Source organism: Culicoides brevitarsis, chromosome 2 (assembly GCF_036172545.1).
Source record: "Culicoides brevitarsis isolate CSIRO-B50_1 chromosome 2, AGI_CSIRO_Cbre_v1, whole genome shotgun sequence".
NCBI classification, from domain to species: Eukaryota; Metazoa; Arthropoda; class Insecta; order Diptera; family Ceratopogonidae; genus Culicoides; species Culicoides brevitarsis.
Genome location: NC_087086.1, coordinates 4,870,266 through 4,893,503, shown reverse-complemented (window position 1 = coordinate 4,893,503; position 23,238 = coordinate 4,870,266). Strand labels below are relative to the sequence as shown.

At 23.8% G+C, this 23,238-nt stretch overlaps 2 protein-coding genes across 3 annotated transcripts in view; one reads left to right on the top strand and one right to left on the bottom strand.

Annotated features, from left to right (window-relative positions):
• The window catches only part of LOC134832918 (CUGBP Elav-like family member 2), a 68,803-nt gene that overhangs the window by 7,850 nt on the left and 37,715 nt on the right, over nucleotides 1-23,238 (top strand). Inside the window, exons 1-3 of one of the 2 annotated variants that reach the window (XM_063847140.1) lie at nucleotides 5,444-5,709; nucleotides 8,317-8,552; nucleotides 15,915-15,997. In XM_063847140.1, coding sequence (XP_063703210.1) covers nucleotides 5,615-5,709; nucleotides 8,317-8,552; nucleotides 15,915-15,997 — 414 coding nt within the window. In that variant the 5' untranslated portion in view covers nucleotides 5,444-5,614. Of the gene's footprint in view, nucleotides 1-5,443; nucleotides 5,710-8,316; nucleotides 8,553-15,914; nucleotides 15,998-23,238 lie in introns of those variants that run through there. The other variant, XM_063847139.1, reaches the window with a different exon arrangement.
• Nucleotides 11,603-12,004, bottom strand: LOC134832309 (glycine-rich protein 3-like). The gene is made up of 2 exons (XM_063846294.1): nucleotides 11,924-12,004; nucleotides 11,603-11,868 (listed from the first exon to the last, which is right to left on the bottom strand). Exons 1-2 carry the CDS (start codon nucleotides 11,979-11,981, stop codon nucleotides 11,660-11,662), a joined length of 267 nt encoding a protein of 88 aa, XP_063702364.1. The 5' UTR covers nucleotides 11,982-12,004; the 3' UTR covers nucleotides 11,603-11,659.

Genomic DNA, 23,238 nt, shown 5'->3' with positions numbered 1-23,238 from the left:
TTGGCTCGTTGTTAATGTTGATCGCACGATAATGATGATGATGATGTTGGAAAATCTTGTCGTTTTATAAAGTTGTTGTGTTAATTTTTAATTAAAGATGGATGATTCGTGTTTGAGTTTCTGTGTAATAAATAGAGAAAAATTTGTAATAAATGATGTTTGTGTTTAAATATTTATTAAAAGTGATAATTAAACGTTTAAGATTAATTTGTGATTTTTTTAAAATTAAATTTGATATTTTTTGACACGTTTCAACCAAAATTAAGGTTTTATTGGTATTGAAATATAATGAATAATAAATTTTTAAAGATATATATAATATATAATATTATTATTAATTTTTATTAATTAATTATTATTAATTTTTTCTAATTAACTTAACTATTTTTCATATAATTTTCTATTTTTTATATAAATATTTATTTTTTTTGAAGAAACTGATTATTTTACTTTTTTTTTTATTTCAAAATTTAAAAAATAGTTTATAATTTTAAACCTTTACCGGGTTTTCCAAAAACATATGAATTTTAATCGTGAATTTGAAAAAAATTTTAAAATATAAAATTTTTTTAATTTTCTATATGTTAATTTTTTTTTTTAAAACTATCAAAAAAACAAAATATTTCAAAAATTTATTTTTTAAAATTTTTGACTAAATTTTTGCAAAATTCAATTTTTTATAAAATCGGTATTTTTTTTTTGCGTTTTTTAAAAATAATTAAAATTAAAAATAATTTTTCTTAAAGAAAAAATACATAAAATTTTAAGTTCTGTATTTTTTTGTTTAAAATATGTTTATTTTACTCAAAATTCAATTTTATAATTTTTTAAATTAATTAAAATTAAAAATAATTGAAGAAAAAATTTATCATATTTTAAGTCAAAGGTTTAATAAAAAATATATTTAAATTTTTAATTATTTTTATTTTATTTAATTTTTTTTTTTAATTATTTAAAATTAAAATTTCATTAATATAATAAGTTTAATATAAAATATTTATTGGATTAAATAAAATAAAGTTAAATATTTGTTATGAAAACTTTTTATTAAAAAAACGAACGAAATATATTAATGAATATAATAAATTTTTTTTAAATATTTTTTGAAAAAAATTTAAATTAAAATTATCAATTTATAAAAACAGGTTAAAGCAAAATAAAAAAAAAATAAAATTATGAATTGTATATAAAAATATTTTGTTTTAAAAATTTTTATATGCAAAAATGTGTAAATAATGAAAGTATTTTTTTTTTCATTTTTTACAAAAAAAAAAAATAAAATAAATAATTATTATAATAAATATAATATTTTAAATAAAATAACTCAATATTTAACAACTAAAACTTTTTGATTTAAAATCAATTAAAATTTTAAAAATAAAAAATTTTTATTTTTAACTTTTTTTTTCATTATATTTATTTTTTTTATTATTTTTTTTATTACTTTAAAAAAATAAGATTTTTTTATTAAAAAAACTTAAAAACAAAATTTTTTTTATACATTTATATATATTTTTAAAACAAAATATAACCTATTTAACAAAATTATAAAAATATATGTTTAAAAAATTTCAAACGTAATTTATTTTCCTTTAATTTAATAACTTTCAAAAGTAATTCAAAACTAATCTCTTACATAAAAAAAACCAAAGCTATTTCGTTTCATTTTTCCTACAAAATAATAAATAAATAAATATACATGTTCATTACAGTTTCAATTCAACTTTATATTTTACATCAAAAAATAAAAAAGTTACTTTACTTTTTCATTAAAATTCCCTTCAAAAGCAATGATTAAACAAATATTTATCATACGTACACAATATTTCATGCGACTCGACATCATTCATTTTTTTTCATCAATTAAATCAACAACCACATAAAGAAACGTCGTCGTTCAATGATAAACATTTTCCTCCCTGTGTGACAAGAAAAAATAAAAAAAGGAAACGAAAAAAGATGAAAGGACTCCTAATAAGCTTGCTTTTTGCCTTTCTCTCAACGAAAAATTTTATTATTTTTGTCAGTAATGTATACATTTTTTTTTTGGTTTTCAGCATTTTCTTACTTTTAAAATCTGCAAATATTTTTCCACGATAATGAGGATGTTGTAAAATGTTTATTTTTCTGGTTGATATGTCACACGAAGCAAAAAAGACGACGGAAACGTCACGACGTTGCGATGACAAAAATTTTCATCGTTGTTTACAATTTAATTTGTTAGCACAACTCATAATTTTTCTTCATAAATATTAAAATGTATTTTCGGTCGTTCGTTCCAGCTCGGAGTGTGTTGCTGTTTAAAGAAGTGCCGAAAAACATAAATAAATTATTTAAATATGAATTAAATGGTAAATTAATTTCGGTTTTCCATGGAAATTGAATTGAATTGGAATTGCCAAAAAGACTTCAAAGAGGCACTAATTGAGTTAACGTCACTCAAAAAAAAAAAAAAAAATTAAATAAAAAAAAATATTTTTCTGGTTTTGATCCTTTGCCATCATTATTATTTTTTAATAATAGCATAGAGCGAGCGAAACAATGGAAAAACATGAGAAAGGTTCGAAAGTTTCGGAAACTTTTCTTTGCATGCGAGAGAAACTTGAAACAATCACGATTGTCACGCTCTGAAAGTATGCCAGAGATTTTTTGATAAAATTCCATAAAATTAATTGTCGATGATAAATTTACTTTTGACACTTTTTGTGTAGTAACAACAAAACAAACTTTCGAGAAATGGGAAGACAAAGAGACACGAGAGAGAGAAATTGTAGTAATATTGTTCATATTAAAAAAAAAAGAAGAAGAAAATTTTTATATTTTTTTGCATAAAGTATGGAAATTTATTCAACCGATGACGATGATGAAGTTTTCGTTTCGTGTTTTTTCTCGTGCTTCATATTTATTATTGTTGCCGTACCTTATAGCTGGATGTTGTTATAATGCCGTACTTCCATGATTATTTAACTTGAATTCACGACGGATTTGAGCAAAAGAATAAGTTTTGAGTCTCAATTTATATTTTTTTTATTCGTACAATAATAATCAGCAGCAGCAGATTTGTGCGAAAAACGCAAAAATTATTTCACAATGAGGCAATTTTTGGGTGAAAATGTGCGTTGGGACTTAATTCAAAATATTTTTTGAATAAAAATTGAATTTCGAGTTCAAAAGTTTTATATTTTGAACTTAAATTAAAAAATTTTAAATTTTGCCATAAGAATGTTTAAGTCAGAATGTGCATTGGGCAAATATTTCATTATGTGCATTGGGAAATTAATTAAAGTGAAAAAATGTGCTATGGGTTTCAATATATCTTTGAATTAAATTTTAAAGAAATTCAAAAGCCCATAGAAAATTTTTAGAAATCAAAGCAAAAATTAGGATTGTGCATTGGGACAAAATTTTTAAAAATTAATTTATGAAAAAAATATTTGCACTGAATTTTAAAAATTCAAAAATAAGTATTGGACTTAAATTAAAATAAATTCAAAATGTAGAAAATTTATAATTTATATTGGGAAATAAATTAAAATAAATAAATGTGCACTGGGACAAATTTTAAAAATTAAATTAAAATTTAAATTGAATTTAAAATTTTTAATTTTTAAATTTTAATTATAAAAAAATATGTGCAATTTTAAAAAATTAAAAATGTGCATTGCGAATTTTTTTTAAATAAATTAGATCAACTGACATTTCCTCAAAATTTTCATCTCAACGTGACAAAAAATTAAAAAAAAATCTAACTGCAGACAAGTTTCAAATAAACGCTTCTCCCTTTAGACAATTTATTCTAATTTTATTTATTTCTGTTACTTCTTTTTTTTCTCATTCGGCTCCGCTCAAGCAATCAAAATTTATATGTATTATGTATGCAAATGCGAACGAAGGTAAAAATCCATTCAAATTGCGTAAATTAGATATCTTCCATTTTTTTTCCTTTCGCACTTTCGCCCCCTTTTTTTCGTGCGTATTTTACAAAGATTTGCGCGTCAAAAGGTCAAAAACTCTGTCATTGTAATGAACATTTTATATTCTCTGAAGTCCTTAAATCAATTTACAAAGAAAAAGAGAGCAAAAGTTTAAGACGAAGATAGATAAGCAGCGGGTCGCGAGACAATTCGCAAGAATGTAATTCATTAAGGTATTAATAGCAATAGAGGAAAAGGAAGAAAAAGGTAGATCGCTTTCTGCTAAATAAATACGTTGTGATAATAAATTAGGATATTTAATTATCATAAATTTAAAGGAGTTTTTTTTTTCTTCGAAAAGCATTTTGGGGAAAATGGAGCAATCCATCTTGCATTAATTTTAGATTTTTTTTTCAATTTCTTGTTAATTTTAGTGAATGAAAAATAATTAATTTGGATTAAAAAAAGGACAAATTGGAGAAAAAATTTAGACAATTTAATCTTCAGAAAAAAAAATAATTAATTAATTTTTTTTTTTTAAAAAAATATAAAATTTATGGGAATTTTATTTACCTAATTTAATTAATAGATTTATAATTTTTCATAAAAATTTCTTTTAGTTTTTTGGTTTTAAATATTTAAAATTGTTTTTTAAAAGTAAAATTATTATTGAAAAAATTTAATGAAAATTTAATTTCCTTAAATAATATTTAAAATAAATAAATAAAAATATGAATTTGAAATTTTATTTTCTGAGAAATATTTTATTTTTCTTTTTATTTATTATATTTATTTTAATTAATTTTTTATAATTATTTTTAATTAAAAATTAAATTTTATTTTATAATTTTTTAATTAAAAAAATATTTCATTTTTAAATGAAAAAAATTTTTTTTTTATTTTTTAACTTTGAGAACAATATCATATAAAATCAATAAAATTACTATAAAAATTATTTCAATTTTTTTTTAAATAAAATATTTTTAAAATTATTTAAAAATCATAAATTTCATAATAAAAGTATATAAAAAATGTAACTTTTTTATTAGCTAAATAATAATTATTATTTTTTATTTAATTATTTTTTTTTGAAGATAAAATATTTTTTCCAAAAAATGTTCCTTTTCATCAAATTAATTTTTTAAAGAAATTTTCTCTCAAAAAAATTTATATTAAAATCATTACCTTTTATAAAATGCCTTTTTCTGACGTCACATTCAAGAAATTTGTCTTCCATCTCAATAAAACGCCCTCTTAAATGCTTTGCCATCCATCCATCAACAAAAATTGCTCTCTTCGCATGCAACGCTCCCAATTTAATTAAAAATGTAATAAAATCAAACAAAAAATTGAAACACGTACTTCGACGCAAATATACGAAAAAAGCACATGAAAGCATCTCCCTATGTTTGTTTATCAATCATAACTGTGAAAGCATCGACGTTTATCTTCTCCCGTCGTAGAGAGAACGTTCCATGCTAGAACAAAGAAAGAAATCACGCCACTACTTTCGATTTTTTTTTTCGTGAGTTCAGTTCTCGTTTGATCGGGGTTGCGTTAAAGACGATTTTTTAATTGTTAAAAATTTTTGCACGCGTTAATTTATTTAATAATTTTTTTTTTTTTAAGAAATTGTAAATTTTTAATTTTTGAGAAATTATTTTTTTGCGCGTGTTTTGAAAAATAAAAATATAAAAAAAATGAAGTACTTATCGCCAACAAGTCCGCTCATCTTTGATTTGGACCCAAAATACATCTACAACTATCTCAAAGAGCATCAAAACCTGGATTTTTAGTAAGTAGTCGAACAAAAGGTTTTTATCATGAGGCACGTGGCATGTCCATAATCTCGTTGTGGGTCATTTTAAAACCGAAAAAACGAATAAAAAAGGAAAAAGGGATGAAATATTTCTATTGATTTCCGATAAATTGTGTGTTTTTGTGAGAAAATCCCATCAAACGGCACAAAAAATGTGGAAAAAAAATCAAATAAAGTCCAGAATTCCCGTCCTTGAAGGCATTCTTTATCGAGATTTTAGATAAACTGTTCCCCTTTTATTCGTTTTTATCCACATGGCAGCATTGCTTGTTCATCATTATTATATTACAAAACATTTTCCGATTGCATGAGCACACAGCGCTCGGACAGAAACTGCCATTTTTCATACGAAAAAGCCAACAAAAAGGGTACTCCATCCATAAATTTTGTGCTTTACGATGCGTTCGACATACGCACTTCAATTATTTCAATCTTCTGATAAACTTAGTCATGCATGTGATATTTGCCCGAACACTGTTATCGCACACAAAGCAACCTTTTTTTTGTACTTTTATATCGAAAACTTGCAATCCGTTCAGTTAATTAATTTTTTTTTGCAATTTTTTTGATGCGATGACAACAACGCATCATGTTCACTAATTACATTTTTAGAAAAAAAAAATATTTTTATTATTTTGTCATAAAAGCCTTTATGCCGCGCTGTGTCGTGATTTGATGAAAATTATTAAAATATATAAAAAAAAATGTTCATATTGGGAACAAAAAAGTACGGTACGATAAACAAGGTAGTAGGTAGTACAAAATTAATGAAATGTGAATTCTCCTTTGATCATGCCTTTTTTATCGTATATTGAGTTATTTCTTGTACCTAATATTTATAGAATATTTACTCTTCTGGCGTTTTGTGTGATAAGGCACTGTTTGATGCGGGTTTGAGTCGATTGACAGTCTGTCAGCTTTTAAATAATTTTTTTTTTTGTAAATATTTGAAGAAATTTCCTTGGATTTTATTGATTTCTTCATTTTTTTGAAGTTTTGAGGTTATAAATTGAATTTATGAATAAATTTTCTACCAGAGGTCTCCATTGCAAAATTTTACTGATGCGACATCTGGTAGAAATTTTTGTAACTTTTAAAGATCACAATATGGAAGACATTTAATTAAAAAGAACTAAATTAACTCATAAAATATATTTTATATAAAAAAAAATAAAAATATCATTTAAAAAAATTATTTTTTTCGTTTGAGGTTTAAAATATGTTTTTTTTTATTTTTTAAAAATATATTTAAAAAATTTGAGAAATGACATTTTTTAAAATTTTTAATTAATTTTTTAAATTTCATTATTTTTTTTATTGTTTTTTTTTTTATAAACATAAAACGTATTAAATAAGAGTAAATATTTGAATGATAAATTTTTAATATTAATTTTCTGTTGAAATTTTATTTTCTGAGAAATATTTTATTTTTTTTATTTAGTTATTTTAATTAATTTTTTTATAATTATTTTTAATTAAAATTATTTTTTAATTATTTTTTTATAAATTGAGATGTGTCAATTTAAATTCAAAAAACAGTAAATAATTTTTTTTAAATCGATTATTTATTAATTAATACAAAAATTTTTTGTTAAAAATTATTTTTTGACAAAAATAAAAAAATACCTTAAAATAATTTTTTTTTAAAATTATTTCCAAAATTTTTTTAGCTTTTAAATTAATAAATAATTAAGAAATTAATTAATTAATAAAAAAAATAATTAATAAATAATTTAAAAAAATGAATAATTAATTAATTTAATTAAATTTTTATTATCTGAATTTTTTATTAAAAAAAAAATATTGCAAAATTTATTTTAGTTTAATTAAGTTATTAATAATAAAAATATATTATAAATTTTAAAATTATAATTATAAAATTAATAATTTGAAATATATTTTCATAATTTTTATTTTTTTTTAATTAAGATTTTATAATTTAATTTTTTTTTTGTTATTTTTCAATAAAAAGTCCTATTTTCTAACATTTTTACTCAAAAACACGCTTTGGTTATTAATCAACTCTCAGATATAAATTTTAAATATTTTCTCGTTCCACACATTGCTTACCTGCACGTATTATCGAACCAAAAATCCAGGTCATGAACAACAGCGGTACTTTCCTTTATCTCCATTAATCCTACTTGCACATAAATTTTAATCTCGAGGAACAAAAAACGATCAAAAAACCCTCGACAAATCGCTCGCATCACGTTAAAGTTGAGAAGTTGAAATTTTGATGCCAATTTTCTCTCCTCTCTCTTTTCCATAAACAATTGCGGCAAGTTCGTTAAATAAACTACGGATGATTGACTTTATTCGGCAAATCTTGCATGTGACGTCGAAGGAATATATTTGCAATTAACGACAAGAACGACGATGATGATGCGGTGTTGTGTGCATGAATAAACAATTGTTGTAATTGTTTTCCTCTCTTTACCAAAAGGGCATGGCAGGAGTTCACTTGAAACTTTTTGACATGCCAAGTGAATTAATTACTCGCCCTCAGTCAATAACTTCTGCCCGGTAGTCGATGAACGATGCAATGAATAACAATTTCCGTGTGTTTGTCTCTCGTTTCAGTGGTGTCATGATGAACAACAACATCAATTCGCAGCAAAATAACAACACGATTCTGAATAACAATGGCGGCAAGGAGGCGATGGATGCCGATCAGCCGGACCCGGATTTCATCAAAATGTTCGTGGGACAAGTGCCGCGCTCGATGGATGAGGCGCAACTCAAGGAGATGTTTGAAGAATTTGGACGCGTACATACGATAAATGTACTGAGAGACAAAGTAACGGGACTCAGTAAAGGTAGGCGATAAAAAATTTTTTGATAAATTTTTCCTTTTTTATGAACTTTTTGATGTCCTGTGGAATGGAAAAAGGATGAATTTTATCTTTTATTTGCGGTTTAAAGCTTTAATGGAGCTTAAATTAATCATTTTTGGGTCTGAAATCTTCTTTTGAATTCTAAAATCAGCTTTATAATGTCTTAAATGAACTTTCTGGGGTCGTAAACGAACATCTTAAGGGCTCTTATGAATTTTTTTATCAATTAAATGAACTCTTTGGGTATTAAATGAACTTTTTGGGGTCTCAAATGAACTCTTTGGGTATTAAATGAATTTTTTGGGGTCTCAAATGAACTCTTTGGGTATTAAATGTACTCTTTGGGGTCTTTAATGAACATTTTGGGGTCTTAAATGAACTCATTGGGTATTAAATGAACTTTTTGGGGTCTCAAATGAACTCTTTGGGTATTAAATGAACTTTTTGGGGTCTCAAATGAACTCTTTGGGTATTAAATGAACTTTTTGGAACTTTTTGGGGTCTTAAATGAACTCTTTGGGTATTAAATGAACTTTTTGGGGTCTCAAATGAACTGTTTGGGTATTAAATGAAATTTTTAGGGTCTCAAATGATCTCTTTGGGGTCTTAAATGAACTTTTTGGGGTCTTAAATGAACTTCTTTAGAAGTAAAATAGTTTTTTTAAGATCTCAAATGAACTTTTTGGTTTATAAAATACTTTTAAAGTCTTAAATTAATGTTTTTATCGTTCAAAAAAAAATCCCAAATCAACTTTTTCGGTTGAAATACGACAAAAAAAAATACAAAAATTTGTGTAAAAAAAAATCATGAGCTTTAAATCCATCCATTTTTCCCTTCTACAGGCCACAAAAACAACAAAATTAATTGATTGACTTTTCCCATAACTTTTCCGAACTTCATAAATAATAAAATCGCACCAACTGGACATCTGTCTGTCGCTCAATTTTACCATCATAATTATTTTTTATTTTACATTTATCATAAAATTGTAAATTGTCTGTCTATCGATCACCGACAAAATTATTATTGACCCATTCGAAAATGCATCCGCGCGACAGTCAATCACCTGGCATCGCATTTTGCATGTTTTACCGTTTATTTGTCACTTTTTGCCCGAAATTTTGTGTTAATTGTATTTCGTCGTGTGTGTGTGTGCGTTTCTGTATGCAAGTGACAAAACTTTTTTCCATGAAAGAATTTTTCACGTGATTGATTGCTGTTGATTTTATATTACTACTCGTTACTCGTGTGCGTACAAAACTTACCATTTATGTCACAATTATAATGAAATTTTTTTCCTGTAATAAAATATTAATAATAAATAATGTGAATGTTAAAAAAAAGTCATGATACGTCGGGAGTTATTTAAATAAAAAAAAATTCAATAAAAAAATATTTAATAAGGTTTGTATCCAATTTTTAACTGAATTTTGTGAATTTTTGTGTTAATTTTGTGTTAAAATGTATAATGAACCGTGATTTTACCAACATAATTAAGTGTATGTTGAAAGTTCCTTTTTTCAATGTGTTGAAAGTGTGTGTTTTTTGTTGTTGTTTTTCGCAAGTGAAAAGCAGAATAACAAAAGAAACTTATGTGTAAAAAATTTCAGGATAAAAAACGAATGTAAGACGGGAGTGCTGAAAATAAACAATAAAGTAGAAAAAAAACATCGAATTAGCAAAAGACGATTTTAAAAGTTTAGGCAACGTACTAAAATTAATTTCAAAAATATTCAAAGAATTTATTAAAATAATGTTGAATAAAAATTTATTAAAAATTATTTATTTAATTAAAATTATTAAATTATTTATTAATTTAACTTTTTAAAGAATATATTCTTATATAATATATTGAATTATTTGTAATAATATATAATTTGTATAATTATTTCATAAAAATTTAGATTTTTTTTTAATAAATAGAAGTGCTTAAAATTTTTTTTTTATTCAGAGCAATAATTAAAAAATAATAAAAATAATTTTTTTTAAATTAATTTAATTAATTTTTTTAATCAATTTTTATTTATTAAAACTATTTATAAATTAATTTATTTAATAAAATTTTTATTTAATTTAATTTTAAATTAATTTCTTTATTTAACAAAATAAAATATATTTTTTTTTAAATATATTAATTTTATTTTTTTAAAATATAAGTTATTTGATTTCTGAGATATTTTTCAAAAATTTTGAACATTTTTTTTTTAATTTAATAATTTTAAGATTTGAAACAATTTTCATTAATTTTTTAAATAAATTTTTGTAATTTTTTGTAATCAAAAATTGATGAAATTTTTATCTTAATTTTTTGTATTTAATTTTTATTTAATAAATTTTAATTATTACTAAAAATTTTATTTTAAATTGAAAATTTGAATAAATAAAAAAATAATAAATGAAAATTAATTAAAAAAATTAATAAAATTATATAAAAAAAAATTTAAATTATATATTTTTAATTGCTCTGAATAACAAATTATTTTTAATATTTTTTTAAAAAATCAAAAATTAGAATTTACATCTAAAAAAACGCCTAAACGAACAAAAAACTGCTTAGAAGAATAAAAAAGCGTATACACGAATATATTTATAGCCGTAATAAAGGAAACAGGGTTGAATAATCCTTTAAGCTGATTGTTGAATTTTCACTTTCTTTTTTCGCATTTTCCGTACGTTACTTCTTACATAAAGCATCACAGAGAAAAGGTGTAAATCTTATTTAGCTCAACACTTTGCGCGCAAGAAAAAGGCAACAAATACATTAAAAAACAAGGTATCAAGTGTAAAAAATGAAATTGTATTAAGGCAGCCTTCGTTGTGATGCTAAGTACCTTTTGGAGTTGCAAAAGAGAAAAAACAGACACTTTTTGCTCTTACGCTTAGAATTGAAAAAAAAATATTGATGGAAATAAATTTAAACTTTGTTAGCCACAAAGAACGAAAAAAAATCAAGACAAAGTGTTGGAAGAGATTTCATAAATAAATAATGGACCTCAAAGTTTGCATATGAATTTTAATGAATTTTTTTATTCAACTTTTCTCGTCTTATGTACAATCTTAACCCTATCGTAAAGTAAAATTTTAAAGCTTATCTTCCGAATCCGAAAGATTGCGAACCAGCAGCGGCATTAGCAGACGATCCGCTGAAGCCGCCCCCGCCGAAACCCCCTCCGAAGGATTGCGAAGAAGCTGATGCGAAGGATTGCGAGCCTCCGAAACCGCCTCCGCCGAAGCCTGGACCTCCAAATCCGGGTCTTCCGTATCCGCCGCCGCCATAGAAACGTCTTCGGAAGGGAACTGAAATTTTTTTAAATTAATTTTTCGTTATTTTTTGAAGTTTAATGAACTTTACCTGCACTGGCGACGCAGATTAAGAGAGCGATTACAACTAAAACTGATAAAAATTTCATTTTTTTAACTTTTTTTTGAGTATCTTTACTCTTTGAACGACAAGAACTGAATGATTTACTCGCATCAAAGGTTGGATTCTTTTATACGTCGCTCCATGACTCGAAACAAGTCAAATTCTTGTCATTCAAAAATCCCCGAAATAAAGTCTATGAATGAAGACACACAAAAAAGAAGATTTGCCAAAGCCATTAAACTAATAATTGATACAAAATAGAAAAAAACCTGTTCAATGTTATAGTTATTAGCATGCGAGTATGTAAAAACTATTTATGAATTGTTGATACAATATGACGTAGTTTTACGTGTCAAACAGGTTCGTTGAGGTAAAAACCCAACAAATCACAAAAACAAAACTAAATTAATCAAAACAAATAGTTGAGGATCGTAGTTTTTACAGAAATAATGTAAGAATTATGCAGAAATCTAGAACTAGATGAAACCAGTTTATGATTCTGACTAAAAATAAGAAAAATAACAACAAAAAATTTATAAAAACGTGAGATAAAGCATGTCAAAGAAGAACGAAAATTTTTAAAATATTTTTTTTTTTAATTTTTGCATATCGCATAAAAAATAAAAGATCAACGTTCGTTAACAATGGATTGATTAATAACCTTTTAATATTATTTAAAAAAAAGACTTTTTAAGTTTTATTTTTTTAAAATAAATATTAATTATTTTTGAATTTAGCTAATTTTTTTTTAAATAATTAAAATGTCTCAAAATGTGAAAAAAATGTTTTATTTAACAAAAATTATTATTAAAAAATAATAAATGAATAAAAATTATTTAAATTAGAAAAATCAATTTAAATAAAATTATTTAACAAAAAATAAATAAGGCCTTTTAAGATTAAAATCAATTTTTTTCGCTTACATCTTTAAATGGCTCCTGTACATCGAAAACGCAAAATTTAGAAAAAGTCCAAAACAAAAGTTGTTTCTAACATCAAAACCTTCATTTTGAGACGGAGAACCGTGATCTACAAAAGTTGAAAATTTTTTGAAAAATCGGTATGTGAGCCCTCATAATAAGAGGATTTTGACTTAAATTTTTTTTCATCAATTTTTTTTAGAAAAAGTCGCTAACATCTTTAAATGGCTTGTACATTAAACAAAAGTTGTTTCTAACATCAAAACCTCCATTTTGAGATGGAGAACCGTGATCTAGCTTAATTTTGAAAAATCGGTATGTGAGCCCTCATAATAAGAGGATTTTGACTTAAATTTTTTTTAATCAATTTTTTTCGCTAACATCTTTAAATGGCTCCTGTACATCGAAAACGCAAAATTTAGAAAAAGTCCAAAACAAAAGTTGTTTCTAACATCAAAACCTTCATTTTGAGACGGAGAACCGTGATCTAGCTTAATTTTGAAAAATCGGTATGTGAGCCCTCATAATAAGAAGATTTTGACTTAAATTTTTTTTAATCAATTTTTTTCGCTAACATCTTTAAATGGCTCCTGTACATCGAAAACGCAAAATTTAGAAAAAGTCCAAAACAAAAGTTGTTTCTAACATCAAAACCTTCATTTTGAGACGGAGAACCGTGATCTAGCTTAATTTTGAAAAATCGGTATGTGAGCCCTCATAATAAGAAGATTTTGACTTAAATTTTTTTTAATCAATTTTTTTCGCTAACATCTTTAAATGGCTCCTGTACATCGAAAACGCAAAATTTAGAAAAAGTCCAAAACAAAAGTTGTTTCTAACATCAAAACCTTCATTTTGAGACGGAGAACCGTGATCTAGCTTAATTTTGAAAAATCGGTATGTGAGCCCTCATAATAAGAAGATTTTGACTTAAATTTTTTTTAATCAATTTTTTTCGCTAACATCTTTAAATGGCTCCTGTACATCGAAAACGCAAAATTTAGAAGTCCAAAACAAAAGTTGTTTCTAACATCAAAACCTTCATTTTGAGACGGAGAACCGTGATCTAGCTTAATTTTGAAAAATCGGTATGTGAGCCCTCATAATAAGAAGATTTTGACTTAAATTTTTTTTAATCAATTTTTTTCGCTAACATCTTTAAATGGCTCCTGTACATCGAAAACGCAAAATTTAGAAAAAGTCCAAAACAAAAGTTGTTTCTAACATCAAAACCTTCATTTTGAGACGGAGAACCGTGATCTAGCTTAATTTTGAAAAATCGGTATGTGAGCCCTCATAATAAGAGGATTTTGACTTAAATTTTTTTTAATCAATTTTTTTCGCTAACATCTTTAAATGGCTCCTGTACATCGAAAACGCAAAATTTAGAAAAAGTCCAAAACAAAAGTTGTTTCTAACATCAAAACCTTCATTTTGAGACGGAGAACCGTGATCTAGCTTAATTTTGAAAAATCGGTATGTGAGCCCTCATAAAAAGAAGAATTTGGATTAAATTTTTTTTAATCAATTTTTTTCGACTTAAATTTTTTTTAATCAATTTTTTTCGCTAACATCTTTAAATGGCTCCTGTACATCGAAAACGCAAAATTTAGAAAAAGTCCAAAACAAAAGTTGTTTCTAACATCAAAACCTTCATTTTGAGACGGAGAACCGTGATCTAGCTTAATTTTGAAAAATCGGTATGTGAGCCCTCATAATAAGAAGATTTTGACTTAAATTTTTTTTAATCAATTTTTTTCGCTAACATCTTTAAATGGCTCCTGTACATCGAAAACGCAAAATTTAGAAAAAGTCCAAAACAAAAGTTGAACATCAAAACCTTCATTTTGCCCTCATAATATAAATAAATCGTAAATTCCTTTATAAATTTTATAAAATTTTATTTTTTTTTAATTTATTAAATAATAGATGAAAAAAAATTTAAATTACTTTTTTATAACTAAAAATTTATAATTCACAATGATCCGAAATTTCATATTATTATTTATTTATATATATTATTTATTTTATTTTCTTGAATTTAAAAATATTTATTTAAAAAATTTTGGAAATTCGAAAAAATATTTTTTAAATTATGAATTTATGTTTTATGAAATCTAAAAATAAAATGTTACAAAAATCAAGTTATATTTAATTAAAAATAAATTTAAAATATAAAAAAAAATAAAATAAACTTTGAATCATTTCTAAAAATTTACTCATAAAAATATATTAAATATTACTTTAAAAAATTTTTTAATTTAAATAAATTTATTAAATTTAAATATTTTTTTTTTATTTTAATATTATTTTTAACTTTAATAATTTTTTTTATAAAAATTAACTAAAAATAATATTTTTCATAAAAAATCTTTTTTTTTTTTTGTTAAAATAAAAAATCAAATTAATGATCACTTAATTAAAAAGAATTACCTTAATGAATCAAAAAAAAAAATTTTTTTTTTTTTCCACAAAATTAGCTTATCTTTTTTTATTTTTAACACACAATTTTCATTAATTATAACAATATAATAATAATCCTCCGTGGTCCCGTTGTTAATCAACCCGAAAATTAATCATCACAATTTTGTGTCAATATTTGTACAAATTTATAGATCTCCGTGGATTATTATTCGCTGCCTATCCGAAATAATTATAATTACTTGAAACCTTACGGTAAATTTTAACAGAAAACGACGATTGACGATGATTATCATAAATAATTATAAAATTATTAATTAACAAATACAAATTAATTGAACCAAAAATTTAATTTCGATGCGATGCGTAATTTCATTTCGATCAAATAAATTCATTCGTTCGGTCAGACAAGCACAAGAATTCGATAATAATTGTTTTTTCCCCGTATGTACGTTTGTTTGATGTTCGTTTTGCCGTTTGTTGGATAATTTGAGTCAATTTAATTGGAAAATTATTGTCCTGCGAGTGCGTTTGTGAATTTTTCTATAAATTTATCTTTTTTAGTTTAGAGAAGAAAAAAAAATGAGAGTACTTTGACCTGACTGGCTTTTGTCTGCTTTTTTTCTGTATTATTACAGGGTGCTGTTTTGTGACGTTTTACACAAGAAAGGCTGCTTTAAAGGCTCAAGATGCTTTGCACAATATCAAGACTTTGGTTGGGGTAAGTATTTAACATCATTTTCTCTCTTTTTCTATCATTCTTGATCTCTTAAAGTTTTTTTTTGTTTGTTTTTCTTATTATTTTCCGTCTTTTGTGTTTTTTTTTGAACGAAAAATGACATTCATTTATTGTAACAAATGACTTTTGTATGTGATTTGTATCAATTTTTCGAACTTTTGTGTCATTCTGTCTCCGTGCTTCGTCTCAAAAATGGCTGAAAACAACAAAAAAAGCTCTTTAATAAATTAATTCGACTAAATTTCGATGATTTTCAAAAACTTTTCGCCTTTACTGAGCGAGACAAAACTTAAATCGTCTCACAGACTCCTTTCTTTATCCACTTTTCTCCGCAAACTTTGTATGTTTACGACAAAATTGGGAATTTCCTGAGACACGTTATCTTCGCTCTTCATCGACAAAGCGAGAAACGAGGAAGACGATACAGGTACATGTCCCAGCGCAATTCTCAAAGGACATTTTATATTATTTTCGGGTAAAGTTTTATCAACAACTGCACTGCATTTTCCATTGCAAACGTCTCTCTCTCTCTATATTTACTGACTGTTATTATCATGATGATATTATTTTACGGCGCTTCTCGGCAAAAGTTTTGCTACTATCATTCCCCTGGAACACTCAACTGCTTTTATTTTTGTTTATACACGGAAATAATAAAGCAGATTTTTTTGTTTTTCCTCGTTTTTTTTGCGTTGCGTTATGTACTTGTCGAAAAGCGCAAATAAAATAAAATACAAATACAAAACAAAAGAATCGGAGAAACGAGCACTGTGCCCTTTAGTGATGATGATGATGATTGGGAAAAGGTTGGAATTTTATTGAATTATTCATGGGAAATTTTGGGAAAAAAATTAAATTAGCTTAAATTAGAAAAAAAATTATTTAAAAATTTTTTCAGATTTTTTTTATTTTTTTTTTATTTAAATTTTAAAATATTTAATTTTTGTTAAAAATTACTTCAAAAATTATTTTTAAAAAATTAGATATTTAAAAAAACTTAAAAATCGAAAATTATTGAAAATAATTGAATTATTATTAATTAAATTTTTTAAATAACTTTTAATTCAAAAAATTAAAAATTATCAAAATAAAATAAATTAAATTATATTTTTTATTTTTTAAACAAATATTCACAAATTAAATTATAAAAATGAAAATTAAATAAAAAATTCAAAATTATTATATTTTAAATTCTTCACTTTTTGAATAATTCTTAAGGATTTGTTAAAAAAAAAACTTTAAATATTTCGTGACTTTTGACAACTAAAAATTATAAAAAATTAATTTTCTTTTGAAAATTTGTGAAAATTTAGTTTTTGGAATTTTTCTGTTTATAAATTTTTAATAAAAATTTTGATATTTGGATATTTTTTTTTTGAAAAATCATAAAATATTTTTCTTGCAATATTTATTTATTATTTAATTAATATAATTTAATAAAATAATCAATTAAAAAAATAATTTGATTTTTAAGAAAATTTAATTTAAAAAATATTATTTTAAATTTTCAAAGCATATTAAAATATTTTTTTAATTGACAGAATTTAAAAAAAAAATAAAATTTAAGATTAAAAAAATTTTTTTTTTTTGATTAGTTTATTAATTTTTTTTTAATATTTTTTAATTTATTATTTAATTTAAAAAAGATTTGATTTAATTTAATTTTACAATTTAATTATTTATTTCAAAAAATAATTTTATTCTATTAAAAAATTTTGAATTAATTTTTTTAAACTTCATAAAATATTATAAAAAATATTTTTTAAAATTTTTTTATTTATTTTTTATAAATTAACAGAATTTAAAAATAAAAAAAAATTTTCTAAAAAAAATTCTTCTTGATAAAATTAAAAAAATTTCCAAAAATAAAATGTAACACGCCCTACTGCACGTTACTACTGCAAAAACACTAAAACAACGAATTTGGCACGTGCAATAAACCGAAATAACGGCAGCATTAAAAAAATTCTATCTGCGATACTTTTCCACGCGAGATACATCTTTTATTCAGCACACACGAATTATATTGGTGAAATATCGTGCTGTTGCTCTAACTCACTCGCTGTGCACTGAACACACACAAACACAAAGAATGGTCGCATTGTCGGAATTTTGTTTTGAAAACTTTTTTTTTTGTTTCATGCCTTCCTTGTGTCGTCGTCGCTCAGTTTATTTTAAAGTGCAGAACTAAAAATGGCAATTTAATGTTTTATTTTCTCTTGTGCTCGTAGAATTTCGTATGTCTGGAAAGTTTATTTTTTTTTTCAGCATGTAATAATATCGAAATAGTCATTTCGGGTGATTTCAATAAATCTTTGTGGCGGTTCTTTCGGTTTTTTTTATTCGCATTTTTTGTGTTTTTTTATTTTTATTTTCGATAAACCCCGAATTTTTTCCTTAAATTACTCCGCCTACGGGGGAATTTTCGACGCGAGCCATAAAAGACAACAAATCGCTCCAATTTGTCGAATAAATTTCGCCAGCAAAAAAAAAAAAAAGACGAAGCCAAGTCGAACAAATGGATAGCAAGTCAGAAAATTTAACGTGATTATTTTCGAATCATTAAACATAGAGAACATATGTATTTTAACAATATAACAAATTGTTATTTTACAACCACATCGCATTGTTTCTCGTCTTCTCTCGCACGACCCTGACTCGATTTTCACTCGAATCAACTTTTGGTTTTGTCGTAACATTGTTTTAAAGTGTCTTCATTGCTCGTCTCGTCTCGACTTTCCTCAAAAATGGTTATATTACCATTTGACTGCTGCCTGTCTGCCTTTTTGTAACAGATATTTTGCCTATCATTCACTCGATTTTCGCTCTCGTCATGCAGACAAAGTTATTTTTGTGGTTCTCAAAAGTAAATGATGCATTGATAGGCACTTCGCTCGAGCGACGTATATGACGACAGTTTAGGCAAGCGACGCAGAATTGGGGTTTATGATGCAAAATGAATGGATGGGAATCGTATTGACGACAATCGATGATGACGAGACGAGACGAGAAACTGAAATTGGATTCAATTGAATCAAAATTAATCCTCTTCCAGCTTGTTTGTTTAACTTCTCGGGGAGTAAACATGAGGAAAAATGAGCGATTTAAATGCGATTTGAGATGAAGTTGTTTGGCAAACGTTTAAATGTCTCAGGTTTCAATGATTTTTGTAAGATTTTGTGGAAATATATTTTTTTAAGAGTTGAAAAGATAAAAAAATTTTTACAAAAAAATTAAGATTTTATAAGAAATAATTTATTTTGAAATTAAAAAATAAAAAAAATAAATAAATTTTTAAAAAATATATATTAATTTTTATAGATCGATGAATTTAAGATAAAAATTGTCAATTATTATAAAATTTTATTATTTATTTAAATTTTTTTTTTTTTTAATTTGATTAATTATTTTTTTTAATGAAATTAATTTTAAATAAATCATAAGAAAATATTTTTTTTAACAAAAATTTTAATTTTATAATATTTGACAATTTTTACCTTTAATTCATCGATCTAAGAAATTATTTTTTTTTAAATTTATTTATATTTATTTTATTTTTTTAATTTAAATTAAAAAACTAAAAATTTAATTTATTAATCAATATTTCTTTGTAAAATTTTCACAATATTTTCGTCAAAAACTCTTAAAATCATTATTTTAAAATTATTTAATTTATTTATTTAATGAATTTTAAAATATAAATTTTTTTTCTTTTTTAAATTAATTTAATTGAAAAATAAAAAAATATTTTTTTTTTCATACAAAAGTTGATATTTTTAATTATTATTTAATTTCAACTTAAAAAAATATTTATAATAAAATTTAAGAAAAAAAATATTTATTTTTTTATTCTTAAATCTATTTATTTTCCTGAATATTTTATTTTTAAAGAGTAAATTTAAATATTCAAAAAATTTTTTAATTTAATATATTGAATAATATTAATTTATTATTTAAATTATGACAAAATTAAATTCCATTAAATTTTAAAAATGAATATATTTTTCTATTTAATTAAATTTTAAATATGTTAATATTTTCCTGAAATTCCATAATTTTATATTTTTTTTTATTTTTTCTAAAAAAATTGTTTACAAAAAATCTTTTAAATTATTCAAAAAAATATTTTTTATCAAAAAATATAAAATTTATCAATAATTCTTAACTTTTATTGATAAAAAGGCAAAAAACATTTCTTCTGAAATCGTTTCATAGATCAACAACAAGTCACATAAAAAGCCATAAAGCATGTAATATAATAACAATAATAATTGAAAAAAAGTGACACACAAGTTGGAACAACAACTTTTTTCCTCTTTTCTCATTCTCCTACATCTTTTCCATCATCATTTTGGGTTCCCTTCCCTCGAGGCATGTTCCCAACTTTTTTTTTCTTTGCAACTTTTAACATTGACAACTTTTACACTTCTTTTTGATTTATTTATTTTCTTCCATTATAAAATTCACACGTCCAACATTTTCAACTTTTGCATTTTTCTCTTTGCAAATCGTGACTTTTTCTTATTTTACGTCTTTTGGAGTGAAAAATAAAATGCGCCCAAATAAAATTTTACGATAAAAGGAGGAAAAATTGTTGTTTAGATTTTTCTTCTAAATAAATATTCTACAGAGAAAAATTATCCTCGGTACATTTTTTTTCCAGCTCCCATGATATAAATTTCAGTTTGTGTGTTACAATATTTTGCCATTTGACCGGATATTTGACAGGAAACGACTTATTGAATTTTTCGCTGTGTTACCGTTATTACCGCAACAACGCAGCTCTCTCCTTCCAAGAAGGCACTTTTATTATTGAATTGACATGAAAAATCAAAAACACACTCGTCGTCGTCGATTTTTTCTCCGTCCTACGTGAGCGATTCCGAAATGAGGGAAACATGTCATGGCAATTTTTTTTCTCTCTCTCGAATTTCTCGTCTTGCGGCAAAAAATCGGCAAAAACGACAAATAATAATTCAAAACAAAACCATTTTTTTTTACATGAAAGCAAAAAAAAAAAAAAATTGTCGAAGAATTCAATTTCCTTCGTTTTTTTCTGTATCGCGTGCTCTTATCTTAATGGGGTTTCCCGTTCACTTTTTTTGTGCCTTTTTTGTCATAATTAATCAGACGAGGAGAAGAAACGGAAAAAGGACGAAAGAGCGAATGTCGTCGCCATCGCATCATTATACGTGTCGTCACCAGTGATTATTTTTGAATTGCTTCACTGTCATTAATTAATGATGTTAGGCGCGCGGGTTGTCGTCTAGGAAGCACAAACGAAGCGTAGAATCTTTAGTGTCGAAGAAAAAATGGACAGCAATGGACTCCGTTGATCCCTTTTATTGTGTTGTTAATATTTTTGTCTCTCTTTTATGTTGTTTTTATTATATTTCTTTTTTTTTTGCTGTGTGTGTCGTGCAGATAAATTGTGTCCTCAAAACCCGAATCTTGTATAAAAAACATTTGCAAATTCCTACGCGTTCGGAATAAATATTTTTTTTCTGATACTAAAGATGCTTGTTATTGTTGTATCGAAAGTTGCAAGACATTACAGAGGAATTTTTCGGATTTTATTTTTTTTCATTTATTTTTTTTTTGTTACGGGAGAGAAAAATTTTTGTCTGTCTGTTAAATTTTCTATAAAAAATTTTTTAATTCAAAATATTTTTAAATTAACTTTTAATAAATGTAAAAAATAAATAAATATTAAAATTAAAAAAAAAAATTTAATTTAATTTATTTAAAATTAATTCAAGGAAAATTAATTATTTAATAAAAATAAATTCTCACTAAAAATAAATGAAATAATAATTAAATTTAAAAATAATTAACAAATAATTTTAATTTTTTACTATTTATATTAACTTTTTTATTAATTTTTTTATTATTTTTTTTTCTTTTAAATAATTTTGAATAAAAAAAATATTAAATTAAAAAAAAAACAAAAATTAAAAATCAATTAAAATTAGAATTTTTATAAATTTTGACTCAAAATAATAAATAAATAAAAAATATACAAATAAAAAAATATTTTAAAAAAATAAATATTTTTATAATTAATTCAATTTAAATTATTTTAAATGTTTTTTTTTAATGTTTATTAATTTTTTTAATTGTTAAATTTTTTGATAATTAATTATTAATTATATTATTAAATTTAAATTTTAATAAAAAAAAAATAAAATAAATAATAATAATAAAATACATAAATAAAATTAAATTAAATATGGATAAAAATTTTAAAATTTTGCTAAAATAATTTTTACAATTTTTTGAAAAGTTTATCTATTTTAATTAATTTTTAACTACTTCAAAATAAATAAATTAAAAAAAAATAATTATTTCAAAAAATATTTTCAAAATCGAAATTTATTTTATGAAAATTTTTTTTTTTAATTTTTTTTTTACTTGAAAATTCACAAAAAAATCTTTAAAAAATTATTTAAAAAAATCATAAAAAATTGCAATAAAACCCGCTTTCATCCCTTATTTTCATACCCAAAAAATTTAATTTCCTCTCTAATAACTTCATCTTTTTCATCCCTTAAACATATTTTTTCGTGAATTATCCAATTCTTTCCGTTTCACATATCCATCTGTGAATATTTTCGTTCGGAATGACACAAAACGAGTGACAATAATGACATTTTCTCCTCAAGTAGCTGTATGTGTCTTCAAAATATAATGGGAAAGAAGGTCAATTCAATCTCAGATAACCGACAACTGAATGAACAATAACAAGAAACGGACGACGACACCCTCTTAGAGTGCAAATAAATCACATATTAAGGACAGCATCATCATATTGTCATGAGTTGAATAATAATAACGAACGAAAAGTTTTTTTTTTGCCTTTTTCTTCATTTTTTCCACATATACGAGACAAAAAGTTGCGAATTTTCGTCTAAACGATCGTTTAGCTTTGATGAGAGTTCAATATAAATGCGATCATTGGCCTCACCCTAAATAACTTTTTCGTCGTCGTCGATTCGCATCATTGATGCTCGTTTTTATGTAATCGCATCAAATCAAAGAAACGAGAAATAATTCTTTTCAGCAGATAATTAACTTTGTGCGATGCGAAAAATTCCTTCTTCCGTTCCTTTTATCGCTTCAATCTATTTTCGAATCGCATCTCGGCGGCATGACAGCAATTAAAAATACATGCAATTGAGAGATTTAATGATGATGATAGCGCACAACAGAGGAGAGCATAAGGG